The 17488-nt window shown below is 37.9% G+C and overlaps 1 protein-coding gene across 17 annotated transcripts in view; it reads left to right on the top strand.

Moving 5' to 3' along the window:
* The window catches only part of ppfia2 (PTPRF interacting protein alpha 2), a 198361-nt gene that overhangs the window by 156968 nt on the left and 23905 nt on the right, over positions 1-17488 (top strand). For 11 of the 17 annotated variants that reach the window (XR_002920905.2, XM_036210184.1, XM_036210180.1 and 8 more), the window contains 12 exons: positions 1237-1347; positions 4442-4663; positions 4831-4977; positions 7066-7200; positions 7301-7387; positions 7675-7758; positions 10080-10211; positions 10283-10345; positions 10503-10594; positions 11621-11753; positions 13175-13392; positions 14664-14904. Coding sequence is in view for 16 of the 17 variants with exons in the window: in XM_036210184.1 (XP_036066077.1) it covers positions 1237-1347; positions 4442-4663; positions 4831-4977; positions 7066-7200; positions 7301-7387; positions 7675-7758; positions 10080-10211; positions 10283-10345; positions 10503-10594; positions 11621-11753; positions 13175-13392; positions 14664-14904 (1665 nt within the window). In the remaining variant the exon portion in view is untranslated. The remainder of the gene's footprint in view (positions 1-1236; positions 1348-4441; positions 4664-4830; positions 4978-7065; positions 7201-7300; positions 7388-7674; positions 7759-10079; positions 10212-10282; positions 10346-10502; positions 10595-11620; positions 11754-13174; positions 13393-14663; positions 14905-17488) is intronic. The other 6 variants (XM_036210181.1, XM_024288163.2, XM_036210183.1 and 3 more) reach the window with 1 other exon arrangement.

Genomic DNA, 17488 nt, shown 5'->3' on the forward strand with positions numbered 1-17488 from the left:
ATTTACATATACAGTAGCTATTGTAACATATAGCTACTGTATATGTATAAATTAACATGTTTGAATAAACTATAAAAAAAATAAATAAATAAAATAAAAAAATACAGATTTTCTTTGATTCAAGTCTGATCTTTTTCTGTTTTGGTCATGACTTTTCTTTGCCTTAAGCACAAATTTCCCAAACTGGGGTCAGAGGTCAAACGTGCGCCCTTATATTCACTACCACAAGAGGAAATGTCAGGAACAGAAGGCGCCTCCATAACTGAGAACAATCGGGCACTGATGAAAAACGTACATGATTAGTGTTTTTTTATGTTTTATGAAAAATTTAATTATTTTGTATACACCAAAACTAAACAATCTTGGCTAATGTTTTTTAAAGAAAAAAAGTCGGGTCTTTTGAACCTTAATCTGTCACATCGGTAGGCTGCTATTGCCTTTTTTTTTCCTTTATGGTCAATGTTTTTTTTACTGACATACTGACTATTTTCCAGGACCTCTGGATAATAATAATAATCAATTTCCCAATTGTGGCATCAATAAAGTTTAGATCTACTCTCGTTTGCATTTGAAAAGAAAAGTCATATTCAAAACAGAGATTTTAAACGTAAAATGTTATATTAGTAACGCACAGCTTTGCCTGTAAGCCCTCGTTTCATTTTGACATTTATTTTACCCCATATACGTTTTTTATCATTTGCTTTCTGTGACAGTGAACTTCTTTAACTCACAAAAATGACACAAATCTAAAACAAAACAAGGATTTGTTTAAAAATACAAACAATTCTTAAGCTTCTAATAAATGAGACCTCATTCAGTCCTACACTGTTCATGTCAGAAAAACCAAACTGCTTCAGGACTGGAAATCTTTCATGATCTTTCATGATCTTCTGACGTCGCCTTTCATCTTAAAGCAGCTTTGATCACGTGTTCTCTGTGGAAATCACCTCATCATCTGCAGGATTTATTGCTGATTTAGTTGCTGCAGGAATGAAGCACGAGGCTCGGAGAACGTAATTATAGTGATTGTGTGAAGGGCGCTGGTTAAAACCACACTGTACTGTCGGTCAGAGGTGCTGCTCTTTTCTATTTTAGCTCATTTAAACCTTAAATGTTGAGGTTTTTTATGTCTTTTTGATCATTTTTACTGTCAATTTCACAGGAAAACCGGCTGAAAGTTTGTTTTTCTTCCTTCAATATCAGAGTTAAAGATTTTTTCTGTTCCCCCGTCTGCAGATTGTGGCCTTGCGGGAACAAAATGCTCACCTTCAGAGAAAAGTGGCGACCGGCGATGGTGGAGAGGACCTGCTGGAGGGCAGCGAGGCTCAGCAGAAGGTGCACGGAAAGGTAAGAGTCATGGGAAAAACGGGTTTTATTTCCTGGAAAAATCCTGTTATTTAGGTGTCGAGGGGCTGAAAAAAAATAACACTTTTAGAGAAAATGGGGGGAATCAAACTGATGCGAGGCGTTCTTTGAAGTCCTGATTAGCTGTTTCCTTCTGGGGTTTCTTTCTCAAAGTGCTGCGGTAAATGCCACTTCAAAGCCAGAGAAAATTCACTGTTGGAAGTGACACATACTCCAGAGTTACTAAAAAGAGAAGCTGCTGATGATATTTTTAAGGAAAAGTTTGTAAAATTACAAATATTTGACCAACTTTCATTAGAAAAAAGGTTTTTATTGCATGAAAGTTGATAAAACCAGAAATAACTGTTTTTACATTGATTTATCCATGTTAATTTCAATTTTTATTGCATTTTTCATTAGAAAACAATAAGTCTGTAGAGAATCAATGAATACAAATGAATTCCTTGTGATAATGAAGTGAAGAGGATTCAGAATCAGAGGCTCTCTGCATTCAGAGAACACCTGACGGATCAATGCAGATGCTGTTCGCTGGCTGCAGGGATGCAGCTCGGGGACAGGAAGTAGATTGATGAAGAGCGTGCTGAGGGCGGCGGTAATGAAGGCGGCTATCATCTGCTCTGGTTCACTGAGATAAAAAGAGGGGAATATGAATGTGCTTCCTCGTGCTCTTTTATGATACGGGGAAGGAAAGCTTCTGGATGTGATAAACGGTTAGAAGAAAAAATACATTTTTACTTTTTTTATCATTGTAATCTTATTTTCCACTTAATAAGAGGAAATAATTTGATTTAATAATTCCATCTAGTCCAATAAATATGCATTTTTATTAAAATCTTGAGTTTTGGAGGAAATAGTGAAACGTTTGACTTTGCCAATACATATAATTTTTGGTTAGGGTGACCTTTGACCTTTCTAAAGGGACTTTCCTAAGTGTTAAAACTCAATTCTAAAGAGCATTTTGGGTCACTTAAAGATGAACTGACTGTAAATTTTAACCGGATTATACTTCTACTAGTTATGTTTTACCCATTGACTGCATATGAGAACTGGACTGAGTGACCCCTCCCCCGAAGCGTTCCCAAAAAATTAAGAAGCTAAGATCTCAAAGACTAAAAAGCTTTTACTCAATCATTCACTTTGTCTGAATAAACATTCTTGCTATACTACTAATAATTCTCATTAATATTCATTTTCTTTTTGATATTTTTTCCTGTAGTTCAAACTATTAGAATTATAAACTGACCAATCAGATGCTTCCGTAGTAGATGGTCTCTTCATGGTAACACTTTTAACCGTTTACATGCATTTGAATGAATTCAGTTGATTCTCACTTTACTGCAAGTGTCAAAGTCAATCCGGCCCTCCAGATCATTTTATTTTATTGCTATTAATGCCCTGATGTTATCTTGAGCTTATTTCTAACTTGTATAATTTTGACAAAATATATTTTTATGGAAAGTAAAATATTGAAAGTTATTTAAGGTTTAAGTTGATTTATTCTGGAATAATATTCCTGCCTTTTTGTTATTTATAATTATATTAAAAGGTTAGATTTTTAAAGTTTGAAAAATGGCGTTCTGCTTTCTTTTTGGACTATTTTGGCATTTATTAAGATTTTTAGTCTATTTTGGAGTTTATCTAAAATTCCAGCTACATGCTAGCTGTTTTGGATAACCTAAGTTTTTAGTTTTTAGGCAAATGTGGCATTTAGGTAATGTTTTAGCTGGCTATCAACTTCAGCGTTTTTAGCTATCAGCACTAGCATATTTAGCTATCAGCACTAGCATCTTCAGCTATCAGCACTAGCATCTTCAGCTATCAGCACTAGCATCTTCAGCTATCACCATTAGCATCTTCAGCTATAAGCACTAGCATCTTCACCTATCAGCACTAGCATCCTCAGCTATCAGCACTAGCATCTTCAGCTATCAGCACTAGCATCCTCAGCTATCAGCACTAGCATCTTCAGCTATAAGCACTAGCATCTTCACCTATAAGCACTAGCATCTTCAGCTATAAGCACTAGCATCTTCAGCTATCACCACTAGCATCTTCAGCTATCACCACTAGCATCTTCAGCTATAAGCACTAGCATCTTCAGCTACGAGCACTAGCATCTTCAGCTATCACCACTAGCATCTTCAGCTACGAGCACTAGCATCTTCACCTATAAGCACTAGCATCTTCAGCTATCAGCACTAGCATCTTCAGCTATCAGCACTAGCATCTTCACCTATAAGCACTAGCATCCTCAGCTATAAGCACTAGCATCTTCAGCTATCACCACTAGCATCTTCAGCTATCACCACTAGCATCTTCAGCTATAAGCACTAGCATCTTCAGCTACGAGCACTAGCATCTTCAGCTATCAGCACTAGCATCTTCAGCTACGAGCACTAGCATCTTCAGCTATCAGCACTAGCATCTTCACCTATAAGCACTAGCATCTTCAGCTATAAGCACTAGCATCCTCAGCTATCAGCACTAACATCTTTAGCTATCAGCACTAGCATCTTCAGCTATGAGCACTAGCATCTTCAGCTATGAGCACTAAAATCTTCAGCTAGCACTACGGTTAGTCAAAGAGTGTGTGTTATTTAGGTGTTATCGGTGACGTCTAAATAAGAGTTACAAGATAAACTAAGTCCAATTGACTGTTTTGTTTGACTTTGAGAATGTGGATAAAGTGCTTCCTATGTCCTTCATATATGAGTTTTTTACCATTCAAGTTTACATTTTCTGTATTTTTTATTAAATTATACACACTTTTGCTCTCCTTTGATGCAAATTTGTCATCTTGAAATGCTCCTTAACATATTTATACTCTAAATGTAAATACAAAAAGAGATCAGGAAATGTCCCTAAAAAAGCAGGACTTGTTTTATAAACTTTTGTTTCAACATGAACTAAACAGACTAAATAGAATCTCAAAGTACTGAGGATGTTTTCAACCACTTTTGTAATGAGAAAAAGACCTAAATCAGAGTTACTACAAACCCATAGACGGTGCAACCTACTTTTTTCTGAGGTGAATCCGGGTAAAATAAACCCAGCAGTGATGAATCTCTCTCCTCAGCGTCTGTCCAACGGCTCTCTGGAGTCGGCCCGAGAGGCGAGCCAGGTGGTGGAGCTGCAGGACCTGCTGGAGAAGCAGAACTACGAGCTGGCCCAGATGAAGGAGCGCATGTCCTCGCTGTCCTCGCGGGTCTCCGAGGTGGAGCAGGAGCTGGAGACCGCCCGCAAGGACCTCATCAAGTCGGAGGAGATGAACAACAAGTACCAGAGGGACATCAAAGAGGTGACACACAAACACCGGAGACGCTGAAGCTTCTTTAGCATCTTTACTTCCCTGATTTCCTTCATCAGGAACTCTAGAAATGTCCGATTCCTTCTTGAAAGTTTTTCCTACGACATAAAACGTTCTGTATTTATAAATATTGTGTATTTTTGCTGGTCTTCGTGCAGGCCATGTGCCAGAAGGAGGACATGGAAGAACGGATCGTCACTTTGGAGAAACGCTACCTGAGCGCCCAGCGAGAGTCCACCTCCGTCCACGACATCAACGACAAGCTGGAGAACGAGTTGGCCAATAAAGAGGCCTTCCTCAGACAGGTGTGGAAACAGACTCACTGCTGAAAACCACAGAGAAGAGTTCCGACCGTCTGTGAGAGGATGATGATGTTTGGTGTGAATGTTAGCGAGAGGTCTGTGTTTGTCGTTTGATGATTCATTCTTAGACGTAGAAGGCCGAGGACATCAGCTGATCCCTGAATGCTCACAGAAAAACGGACTTTAAAGCCCGATAAACTCCGATGTAAATCATGTTGTTGAGTTTTTAACATGTACGTGATAGCAAATGTAAAAAGAAATAATCTCGCTTTTCCATTTCTGAGTATTTCTCCTTTATTTCTCCTCCACATTTGACCCGGCCCCCCAAACTATTTTGGCTAAATTAGAAGTTTCTTCCAGCTTTTTTGGCTAATTTGGCATTAAGCTAGTATTTCAGCTACATGCTAGTTGTTTTGGCTAATTTTGACTTTTGTCAGTTTTTTAGGCTAATTTGGAGTTTAGCTAATATTTTAGCTTTATGCTAGCTATTTTGGCTGAAATAGACATTTTCCAGTTTTTAAGGCTAATTTGGCAGTAAGCTAGAATTTCAGCTGCATGCTAGCTTTTGTGGGTAATTTAGCCTTTTTTCAGTTTTTAAGCTAATTTGAAGTTTAGCTAATATTTTAGCTTTATGCTAGCTGTTTTGACTAAATTAGACCCTTTTTTCCATTTTTTTAGGCTGATTCGGCATTAAGCTAGTATTTCAGTGGCATGCTACGTTTTCGGGGTAATTTAGGCTTTTTTCAGTTTTTTAGGCAAATTTTGCATTGAGGTAGTATTTCAGTTGCATGTTAGATTTTTTGAGTAATTTAGGCTTTTTTCAGTTTTTAAGCTAATTTGAAGTTAAGCTAATATTTTAGCTTTATGCTAGCTTTTTTGACTAAGTTAGACTTTTTTTCCAGTTTTTAGGCTAATTTAACATTTAGCTAATATTTCAGCTGCATGTTAGCTTTTTTAAGTAATTTAGGCTTTTTTCAGTGTTTTAGGCTAATTTGAAGCTAAGCTAATATTTTAGCTTTATGCTAGCTGTTTTGACTAAATTAGACTTTTTTTCAGTTTTTAAGGCTAATTTGGCATTAAGTTAGTATTCCAGCTGCATGTTAGCTTTTTTGGGTAATTTAGGCTTTTTTTCAGTGTTTTAGGCTAATTTGAAGCTAAGCTAATATTTTAGCTTTATGCTAGCTGTTTTGACTAAATTAGACCTTTTTTCCAGTTTTTTAGGCTAATTTAACATTTAACTAATATTTTAGCTACATGCTAACTATTTCGGCTAATTTAGACTTTTTTTTAGTTTTTAGGCTATATTGGAGTTTAGCTAATGTTTCACCTACATGCTAGCTGTTTTGGCTAATTTTGAATTATTTGAGTTTTTTCGGCTAATTTGGCACTTCGCTAATGTTTTAGCTAGCAATCAGCTTCAGCGTTTTCAGTTGTCAGCTTCAGTTTTTTTTAGCTATTAATTTAAGCAATCCAGCTATTAATCTACCACAGGTAATGCTATATATTTAGTTTTGAAAAAGGTTTTAGCTTTTTTTTCTGTGAAGATTACAAAAATGTATTATTTAAAATATGGCTATGTGTGGCTTTCTGGAAAACCATAAATGTTTACGTTCAGGCTTTTGGCCTACAAACCGCCACCGGCCCCCATCAGAGAAGAAAACAGTTATGTGGCCCTCACATAAAAAGTATGGGGTCCCCTGATCTAAAAGCACCTCAAGCTCCTCTAAAGCTTTCAGACTAAAACTCACCAAACTATTAAATTATTTGCAAAATGTGTTGGGATTTTAAACTTTTTTTTTTTGTTACACTCAGAATCTTTATCGAGTCTTTACAATGTAAATGTGTAAAATGTTTCTTTTTTAAGCAGTTTATTTTGAAAGAGTGAAATTAAAAAAAAAAAAACACGTGGTTTTATTTATAAAATGTTTTTACGTATTGGAAGAAAAACTCAAATAACCACAATCAGGGAAGTGTTATATCTGTAGGATACCACAGTATTAGTCATTTTTAACTTAAAAAAATCTGAATTTAAAAACAATGACATAAAAAATCCGATTTCTGAGTCTCCTCTTTCTGTCCGTTGTTGTGCAGATGGAGGAGAAGAACCGGCAGCTGCAGGAGAGGCTGGAACTGGCGGAGCAGAAGCTCCAGCAGACCATGAGGAAGGCGGAGACTCTCCCTGAGGTGGAGGCGGAGCTTGCACAGAGGATAGCTGCCCTCACAAAGGTGAGAAGAGGCTCCGCCTCTCCCCTCTCACCTCCACCTTCCTGCGATGCTGATTGATGACGTTTCCACGTGTCCCTCTCCTCTTCCCGCATCCACCTAGTCTGACTCCAGCTCCTCCTCCTCCCCCGATGATTATCACTTTGTTATGGAAGCTAAACTCCAAGACATGAACTCCATTCTTAGGAAGGTAGTCCCTCAGGGCTCCGCTGCCGGCTCCTGTAGATTCATGTGATTAGTGTTTCTGGGGCTCTCTATGGCATTCCGGCTGCCGGAGCAGCTCTTCTTCTGTCCGTTTGGAGGCATCGTTCTCCATCTGTCTCCCTGCCACTCTTCTTTTTCGGTTAGCTCTCTTTCCAAGTTCTGCTTTCGAACAATCGGTTTGAGTTTGGGATAGGAGCTTTGCCTGGTGCTGTTGCTCTTTTTTTTTTGGCTGGCCTGTCCTTTCGTCCTGTTTACGCTGCGATCCGTCCGTAGGCGGAAGAGCGTCACGGGAGCATCGAGGAGCGAATGAGGCACTTGGAATGCCAGCTGGAGGAGAAGAACCAGGAGCTGCTGAGGGTGAGTCAGCGTGGAGGCGTGGCGCCAGGCGAGCGTGACAGACCAGCGATGGCAGGCTGTCTGATTTCTCCCGGCCCGATGAGCGTTTGACACACTCCTCTGAGAGTGTGGTTTGTGTTTACAACTGATGCTGTCATGCATTATTCACTTTAGATTATGCAGCATTATTTATCATCGACTGCATCATCTCCAGATGATCGTTACCCCTTTAAAATGTGCCCAATTCTATTTATTCCTGTTGGCCGGGTCCAGTTTTTATCAAAAACGAGAAAAACATCAACTGGAATGAGTACAAAGAAGTATATTTTACTCTTTTATGTCTGTTAGATAAAATAATTGGATACAGTTGATTAGAATCCTGCTTCCTAAAAGACCCAGAAATTCATGGTTTTAGTTTTAACATGTTTTTGTGGCATTTTTCCGACATAAATTATATACAAAAATTAAACGTATAAGAGCTCATTTGTGATAGAAAATAGGTTGGGCGGGGCCACAAGCTCCCTGCTCCACTTTTTTATCCGCTAGATCTTTGTTTTCCTCGTCTGAGCTGGAATCTGGATTAAAACGGAAAAGTCGGATGGCTCTGATATTTTTCTCCAGTTTTGTTGGACCAAATTTAAAATGTAAGCTAAAAGAAGGGCTTTCTAATGAACTCCTGCCGCTCTGCAGAAACTATGTCCTAGAAAACAACATTTTTCTTTTTTGGCTAGAAATGACATAAATGTAGTTAAAAGAAAACTTGAAAATAGATTAAAAGGTGATCAGAGCGGGACTTTAAACTATAAAAGTTAAAGTATGATTTTTTTTTTAATGACAAAAGTTTCAATAAAAATGTGAAGAAATTGGTTATAAACAATAAAATACAATTTGAGTTTTAACAAACAGTTGGTAAACACCACGTATGTTTTTAGAACACAGCACAGCAGTTTTCAGTGTAATTAGTTATTATTCTGCATTAAAGCATGGAGGTGGCTGAGACATATTATGGGATTTTAAAGATATAAAAAGCATATTCTATTTATATAAAGTATAAAATCGCATTTTTTTGTAAAGTTTGGCCAGAGGTGCAACTTATGAACGTTTTTTTATGTCTTATTACTACATCACAGTTCACCTTTCGCTGTCTGTTTAATAAATGTTTTATTTTAGTGCAGTTTTTGCTATTTTCATTAGCACATTGTGTTCTGCATCCTGATTGGCTGTTGACCAATCTTCAATAGCGATCAGATCTTTGTTTATGTTCTATAAACTGGACACATTTTTCTATGAAGATTTGAGTTAAAAGAAGAGAGAAACTACACATGAACCCAAGACTTTTAAACGTGAAAAGGCGCATGTACATGAACTTCTCGTTGGAATTCGTCACCTGAACACGTGTTCCTGAAGGCCGCGTGAATGTTATGTTAGTTTCACTCTTCGCCTTTTACGCGATCCGTGTGATTCAGCTGATTTTGATGCAGATTTTCATGTCTGCTTTTTTTTTTTTTTCATAAAACTCAACTTATTTTTTCTACAAAAGTTTACATTTTGAGATTTTAAAGACGAGAGAAAAATGGCTCTAAGAAAAGTGTTTTGTCAAGAGGTTTACAGCACCAAAACATCACTGCTCTTGAGGAGATCTGCATGGAGGAATGGACCAAAATTCCAGCAACAGTTTGTAAAAACCCTGTGAAGATTAGCAGATGTTTTTAAAATTTTTGTCATTGCCAACAACAGATATATAACAAAGTCTTGAGTACATTTACAAATAAATTCTTTAAAAATCAGACATTTTTTAAATCTATTTGTTCTCATTTTGTCTCTCATACCTGACATATTTTTTCATACCTCAGGTATACCTAAGATGAAAATTACAGGCCTCTTTCACCTTTTTAAGAGGAAGCTTAATTAGTGTCTGACTAAATACTCTTTTGCCCCACTAGGTGTGACTTTTATATAACATTTTTCATTATTATGTATTTTTTGTCTGCTACGACATATTTTGTTCTTTTGCCATAATTTTTTTAATTGTAATTTTATTTTATTTTTAACAGTTTGTGTTCTGCATTTTGATTGGCTGTAGACTATCTCAGTCAATCTCTTCCATGTCGAGTCTCCTGTACAAAAAATAAAAAATGACAACTTTACAGATCTCGTTATCCCAGTTTTTTATTTATTTTTTTTATTCTTGGAATATAACTCCAGTGGGAACTCCATATCGACCTATAGTGTGGTAATACAGTACTAAAAATTCAAATATACTGTCACAATCTCATTTAAATGTCTCTAATTTATGCAAAGTGTTTTTTTTTCACAAAATAACCCAACTTTTTTCCCTTCAGGCTCGACAGAGAGAAAAGATGAACGAAGAGCACAACAAGCGGCTGTCGGACACCGTGGACCGCCTCCTCACCGAGTCCAACGAGCGTCTGCAGCTCCACCTCAAAGAGCGGATGGCGGCCCTCGAGGAGAAGGTTGCCGATGGTTTCCCCGACGGTGTGAAGGTGTCAGAGACTCTTCTCACAGCTGCCTCTCTCCTCCGCAGAACATGTTAATTCAAGACTCGGATGGATACAGGAAACAGTACGAGGAGTCGCTCCACGAAAAAGTAGGAGATCAAGAAACGGCGCTTTCATTTCATTTTAAAGCCTTTTTTGACTTAAATAACTAACTTTTAATAGTGAGGATTTTTGGTTTCATTTATCATTAAGTCAACTTTCATTATTCCATTAATGGTAGTGTTATAAATGTCTTGTTTTGTCCAGTCGCAGCTGGCGGAGGAGATGGAGAAGCTGAGAGCAGAGCTGGACCAGTACAGGCTGAGGGCGGGCTCCCTCACTGAACCCACTCTGTCACGGTAGATCGTCTGCAACACGTCCCACTCACAAAGCCACCACAAACACTCTCCAATCACCGCGTATCTAACAACATGAAGCTGCCATTTACGGGGCTTAAGGTGTAAATTAGTGTGAACAGTTTCTGTTCTTTATTAATCACAAGCTAATTCCAGATCAGATTTGCTCTGAAAATCACTTATTTACTGTGGTGTATTTTACTCAATTATCTAAAAATGTTGTTGCACTTTTGAAATACTTACAACTTTCAAATTATTTACGTAATTATTTAGTTTTATAAATAAGCACAAACCTTTTTTTATTCCCGTCAAAATCCGATGAAATTACTATAATTCTGGGATTATGGTTAAAGAGGCAAAACAGGATTCTTCAAAAAGTGGGCGGGATCATTGTCGGGCACGCCTCTTTGGGGTGTGGACATGTCAGCAAGAAGACCACACCCCTTTTCACTGGAATTTCAAATATAAAACATTAGATATTTAATCCCAGGACTCTTATAGTCAATGTATTCATATCAGTGATTCTTATTCAGTTTTTTCTATATTAAACAAAGTTTCTTCTTTTGTTTTTTTAAATATGTTAATTAGGAGAGATTTTGTAAAAAGCCCCTAGTGGTCACTTTATGAACTAAAGTGGATCCACTTCAAACTTGAGTCCCTACAGCAAAGTGATAAATCCAAAATGTGCTAAAAAAAAAAAAAAAGATTAACACGTAATAAAAAATAATAATAAAAAACACCTACCTTCCTTCAATCAGCAGGAAGCCTGTTTTATTTCATCTTTAATTTATTCTGAGCCTCAGCTGCCGAAGAATTTGGTTTTCTCATTCATATTTGATCCCTTATTTTATTTAATGCTCAAATATTACAACAGCAGAAGTCTTCATTGCGTAGACACAAACACATAACCACGACTATCATGTCCAGCTGAGATGTGAGGTTCCTGTCAGATTCTGGTCTTTCCTCGTCCAGGATTTGTGTTAGTTTTGGGGTTTAGATGCTCAACATTTCGTGACGTTTGTCGCTCAGGTCTCATCTGGACACGTCGGGGGAGCTTCGATTCTCGATGGGGTCTCTGGCTGAAACGCAGTCGGACCACTACCGCTCGGCCAAAGTCATCCGCCGGCCCAGGAGAGGAAGGATGGGTCTACGGGACGCCAAGGTGAGGAGTGAGCAGCTCTACCTACAGCTGCAGGACGGCTGTTGTCCGTTGGGTATTTTCTAGTTTTTAACGCGCTGAAGAAACAGAAAAACACAATCTACATTTTTTTTTTTATATATATAATGTGAAGGAAGTTTTATTTTGAAAAACTACTGGATTCTCTCCATCACATCCGATTAATTCTTGGCGCATGTTTAGTGGATCATGTGTGGAAAATGTATCCACTTCTTCAAAGTGCTGACCGCTATATTTTAACCCTAAACGTTAACAAAAAACACAAATATTTAAAATGTTTTTTTAGGCAGAAATTACTTCACATGACTTCAAAATAAAAGAAATGTGAATCTAGTTCATTTATTGGGGCAGTTGTTCCCACAGACCATAATAATAATGCAGAAAATTCATCAACCGGCTGTCTAATGTTATAAAGATGCTGCTAATAAAGTTGTTTATCTAGAGCTGTCAATGTTAACGGATGCAGTTAATCAAAAATAATTAATATTTATTAACGTAAATTAATTACACCTTGACTTTGTGTCTGCGGTTCAGACTTTCATAGTGTGTGTCTGGTATTATCCCACTTATATCATCGTCACTTACAAAAATAAATAGATATTCAATCGTTTTTTAGTTATTTATTGTTCTATTTTTTTTCGGTTTAAGTTGCTTTTTTACAAAAAGTGGACTATTTGATCTGTTGTCACGGTAACACGACAACGCAGTTAATAGTGATTAATCGCAACACAAAAGTGTGATTATTTTTTGAATCGGTTGACAGCATTAATAACAAATAAACGTTCTAAATGTTAAGTTTTGTGTGTGATTTCATTTATTATTCACAAACAATAAGTGAAACTTAAAAAAGTGAAACTTAAAAAAAAGAATTATTGTGATTAATTGCGATTAATATGCGATTAATTAGTTACATTTTTTAATCAGTTCCTGGCTCTTGTTCTTTTATTTGTTTTTAAAAAATACCAATTTTAGTCACCATTTTTTATTTTTATGTATTTATCCTGAAAGTGGGACGATTCTAAAGGTCCTTAGACACCGATTGTTTTTGCACAAGTCGCCCTCTAGTGGTCACTTTCATCAAAAAGTAGAAAAACTCAGGTTGACCTATTTCAAGATTCTGGAATGTTCGTGATCACGAAGTCCTTTTTACGGACTCGTCATAAAAATCGACTGTTTATTGATGGGGCGCTGAAAGTTCAACCGATTTAACTTTTTGACGCTTAATCGCAGCAACTGTGGCCAATCAGAGACTCAGTGACACGTGGAGCATCATAGAAGTTCTCTTCAACATACGTCATCATTACCAGTTCTCAGCTGTTATTAAATTCCTCTTAGGTCGATGAACTCCTACCCAATCATTTGGAGGTTGTGTATTTTGCATTCAAATTTTCCGTCTTCGTTTTCAGGCCAAATCACTGGGGGAGCACGAATGGCGCTCGCAGCAGCTGGGAGTCCTGGGGGGCCACCCCTTCGAGAGCGACACGGAAATGTCTGACATCGACGACGACGACAGAGAAACCTTGTTCAGCTCCATGGACCTGCTCTCCCCCAGCGGCCACTCCGACGCACAAACCCTGGCGATGATGCTGCAGGAGCAGCTGGACGCCATCAACAAGGAGATTCGGTGAAGACACAGGCGTCTCTACGGCTCACTGAGAGATCTACCACCTCGATATGTGGTGCAGACCACCTGTTTTCCTCAGAAAATTAGCTTTATACAATTAGCTGTGACTAATTCAAGTTACAAACAGACCAATCAGATCCCCAAATAAAAATTGACAGATTGTGGATCAATCACAGCCTTCTAACAACATTGAGCTCCAATTCGCTCAAAATATGCGTCAATATTCTAAAAAAAAGCGACTAAATTCACTTAATTTGGTTGGATCTGAAATCATGACATCACACTCACTTGGTCCAGTTCTCATATACAGTCAACAGGTTTCTTTATTTACACATTTTCTTTGTCATTTTATTTGTAGTAGATTTCCTAAAGGAGACTCATTTTAAATCTATGCTAACAGAACCCGATTCTGTGTGAACAGAGCTTGAGGCCCCGGCCGCGAGTGGGCGGAGCTACTGCTAAATCTTTCTGGCCTTATCGCTACATGAAGTGGTGTCTGTAAAGACCCACGGGCCCAGTGGGTTAAGAAAATAGATGGAAGTTCAGGACAAGAACGCTCGCATCGATCCGCCATATTGGATTTGTTTTCTATTCAATTCAATTCAAAATACTTTATTTATCCCCAAGGGGAAATTCTATTTTCTACTCGTTAATTGCGTTCCTGAAAACCACACAAGCCCAAAACTGGTGTGGTGAACTCGCCAAAGTTCTGATATTTAAACTCTAAAATCGCCACACGCCTTCAGATCGAGTCTGTACGTTGACTTAACATTGAAACTGGCTCCTCCTGATGCACGAATCACATTCAAATTCAAAGTGTTCCCTCCTAATTTAGTCTCTTTAGGAAATAACCATCAATACTTTACACTAATACAAGTTAATAAGAGAGATTTTGGGTAGTTTAACTATTTTATTTCATATCTTGTCTTGTTTTTCCACAATAATTTCATATTTTGGGTCAAACTGTTGAGGTATTTGTCCAAATATTATTGCTCTGAAGGAGTCTGAGCAACCTCTTCATACTGTAATTATCCAAAGTGTTTAACCCCCCAGGCGCAGCATCACTTTGGTTCATTTACATCCACTAGAAGCAGAGCTGCTTTTTCCCGTGGGGGTCCTCTAAATCTGGCTTTAGGTGATCAGGAGTCAAAGGATCTAAATTAGGAGCTCAATCTGACGACCTTCGCTTCAGCCTTTAATTCAACTGGAGCTTCTGAAGGATGAAGTCGAGCAGATATCTGGGATTTCACGCCTCCGGTCTCCTCCTCCAGGCTCATCCAGGAGGAGAAGGAGTCCACCGAGCTGCGGGCGGAGGAGATCGAGAACCGCGTGGCCAGCGTCAGCCTGGAGGGCCTCAACCTGGCCCGGATGCACCACCACGGCGCCTCCATCACCGCCTCCGCCACCGCCTCCTCGCTGGCCTCCTCCTCCCCACCCAGCGGACACTCCACCCCCAAACTGGACCCGCGGAGCCCCGCCCGGGACATGGAGCGCATGGGGGTCATGACGCTGGTATTTCACCGAGACAGTGCAGATTTTTACATTTTCTTTTAAATAATTACAAAAGATTTTTATAAAATTTGGAAAATCTGTAAAAATAATAAGTAACCCTGAAGACCAAATGAGATTAAAATATCCCCCTACAGCTGAAAGTTAATGAGTTGATTCAAATCAAACTTTATTTATAAAGCATTTCTCATACAAAAGTAACAAAAGTGCTTTTTAAACAATTAAAATCAAATAATAAAATCTAATGATACATAAAATGAGGCATAAATAGAAACAGAGTAGATTTGATGCTGATGAGGTAATTTAAGGTTTAACCCCTTAATGCCTGTTGGCTCAAATTAAGCAACAAACCACTTCAGCTCTAAAATTACCTAAATGTAGCATCTACTTAAAAGCAAAAACATTTGATTTTTTTTAAAAAGGTGGAAATAAATTCAGGTTGTTAAGGGTGTTTAGGCTATTTTTCAAATAGATCTTAAATCCCTATAGTGCAAATGATCAATTGAGCTAATATTTGGATGAAAAATAATTTATTCTTAGATGCAAAACTTTGATTTCATCATAAAATTGTAGTTTTGTATTTTAAAAGTATTCTGCTCAATTGCTATATGTATAGAAGTGTCGTTGCCAGGTCAATTAATTCTTTAATATTTTTGTTTATATATGTTTCTTTTATAAAACACTGATTTTCTTTCATAATCTCCATTATTTATACTGATTTTGAATCTAATGTTCTTGATTTTTTTTACTCGTGTTTCTGGTTTATTTAAAGAAATTGTATATAATTTGATATAATTGTCTTTTTTTATAAGGCAGCTCATTAAAAGACCCCCATTTAATCTACTAAATGATTTAAATGTAATTTTAAACTGTAAATAGATGACTTGTAGAGGCGGTTTTACATTATCACTGAAAATATGGTCAAAATTGTCATGTTTTTTTGTGCCATTATTTTGAAATTTCAACTGAGCAAGTTTTTCCAGAGCAAGTTAACCCTTTAACACCTGAGAAGTTGCTGCTGACGCTTAAATACAAAGTCTTTAATGTACTGTAACTATTCAACCGACAATAATTAAGACAATAATTCCAGTAGATTGTGAAGAAGAAAAGCGGCTCGTCGAGCCGCTTTTCTTCTTCACAATCTACTGGAATTATTGTCTTAACAGTTGAAAAGTTACAGTAAATAATAAAACATAAACACTGGAGCTCCAGTATTAAAGGGTTAAACAGATATGAGCTTTAAATGAGTTACCTGAACTTGTTAAATTGCATTAAAAAATAAAAACACTACCGTTCTCCCCCTGAGGCATCGATGTGACCGTCAAGACTTTCTAAAAATAATCCCATCCACGCCGCCACGAGCTCGACCTCACAGGGCTGCGATGTGGAAATGTCTTCCTTACATTTCATTGATCCAGTTACCTTTTTGTTCCCTCTCTATCGTCGTTTCTCAGCAGAGGTGGTGGCTTCTGGTTAAGGTTGCCAGGTTTTTCATGGTTCATCCTTCATCCAGGACTGATCTGTTTGTTTCGTTTAAAGATCCACTCCAATTGAAAATTGATTTTTTTGTGTTTTTAACATGTTTTTGTGGCGTTTTTTTAATGATAGAGGAAAAATATTAAGATTAGAAAAAATGCATTACCTGCAATAATGCTAGTGTGAGTGTTTTTTGGCTAAATGTGGTCGTTGAAGATGCTAAATACTTTTATTTTAATGGTTGAATAATGTCATGAAAATACTAGCTTAACTCAGAATTAGCACAAAAGACCTCAGAAAATGCCAAATTATTAGAAAAAAACCTACAACGTTGCTAAAATATTTGTTTAAATCCTAGTTAGCTCAAAAATCTCAGTAAATGCCAAACTAGCCAAGAAAGTTAGCACGTTGCTAAAATACTATCTTGACTCAGAACAAGGGGGTTCACGGTGGCGCAGTGGTTAGCGCTCTCGCCTCACAGCGAGAAGGCCCCGGTTCAAATCCCGGCTGGGACCTTTCTGTGTGGAGTTTGCATGTTCTCCCCGTGCATGCGTGGGTTTTCACCGGGGACTCCGGCTTCCTCCCACCGTCCAAAAACATGCTTCATAGGTTCATTGGTGACTCTAAATTGCCCCTAGGTGTGAATGTGAGAGTGAATGTGTGTGATTGGGGCCCTGAAACAGACTGGCGACCTGTCCAGGGTGTACCCCGCCTTCGCCCTTCAGTAGCCGGGATAGGCTCCGGCACCCCCGCGACCCCGAAAGGGAAGAAGCGGTCAAGAAAATGGATGGATGGATGGACTCAGAACAAGCCCAAAAAATCTCAGTAGATGCCAAACTAGCCAAGAACATTGGCTAGAACATTGCTAAAATATTAGCTTAACCCCAAATTAGGTCAAAAATCATTAGCAGATACCAAAATAGCCAAGAAAGCTAGCATGTTGATAAAATACTAGCTTAACTCCATAGTAGCCCAAAAACCTCAGTAGATGCCAAATTAGCCAAAAAAGCTACAACATAGCTAAAATGTTTGTTTAAATCCTAGTTAGCTCAAAAATCATCAGTAGATGCCAAACCAGCCAAAAAAGCTAGAACATTGCTAAAATATAGTA

This window comes from Oryzias melastigma, linkage group LG23, assembly GCF_002922805.2.
Source record: "Oryzias melastigma strain HK-1 linkage group LG23, ASM292280v2, whole genome shotgun sequence".
Lineage (NCBI taxonomy): Eukaryota > Metazoa > Chordata > Actinopteri > Beloniformes > Adrianichthyidae > Oryzias > Oryzias melastigma.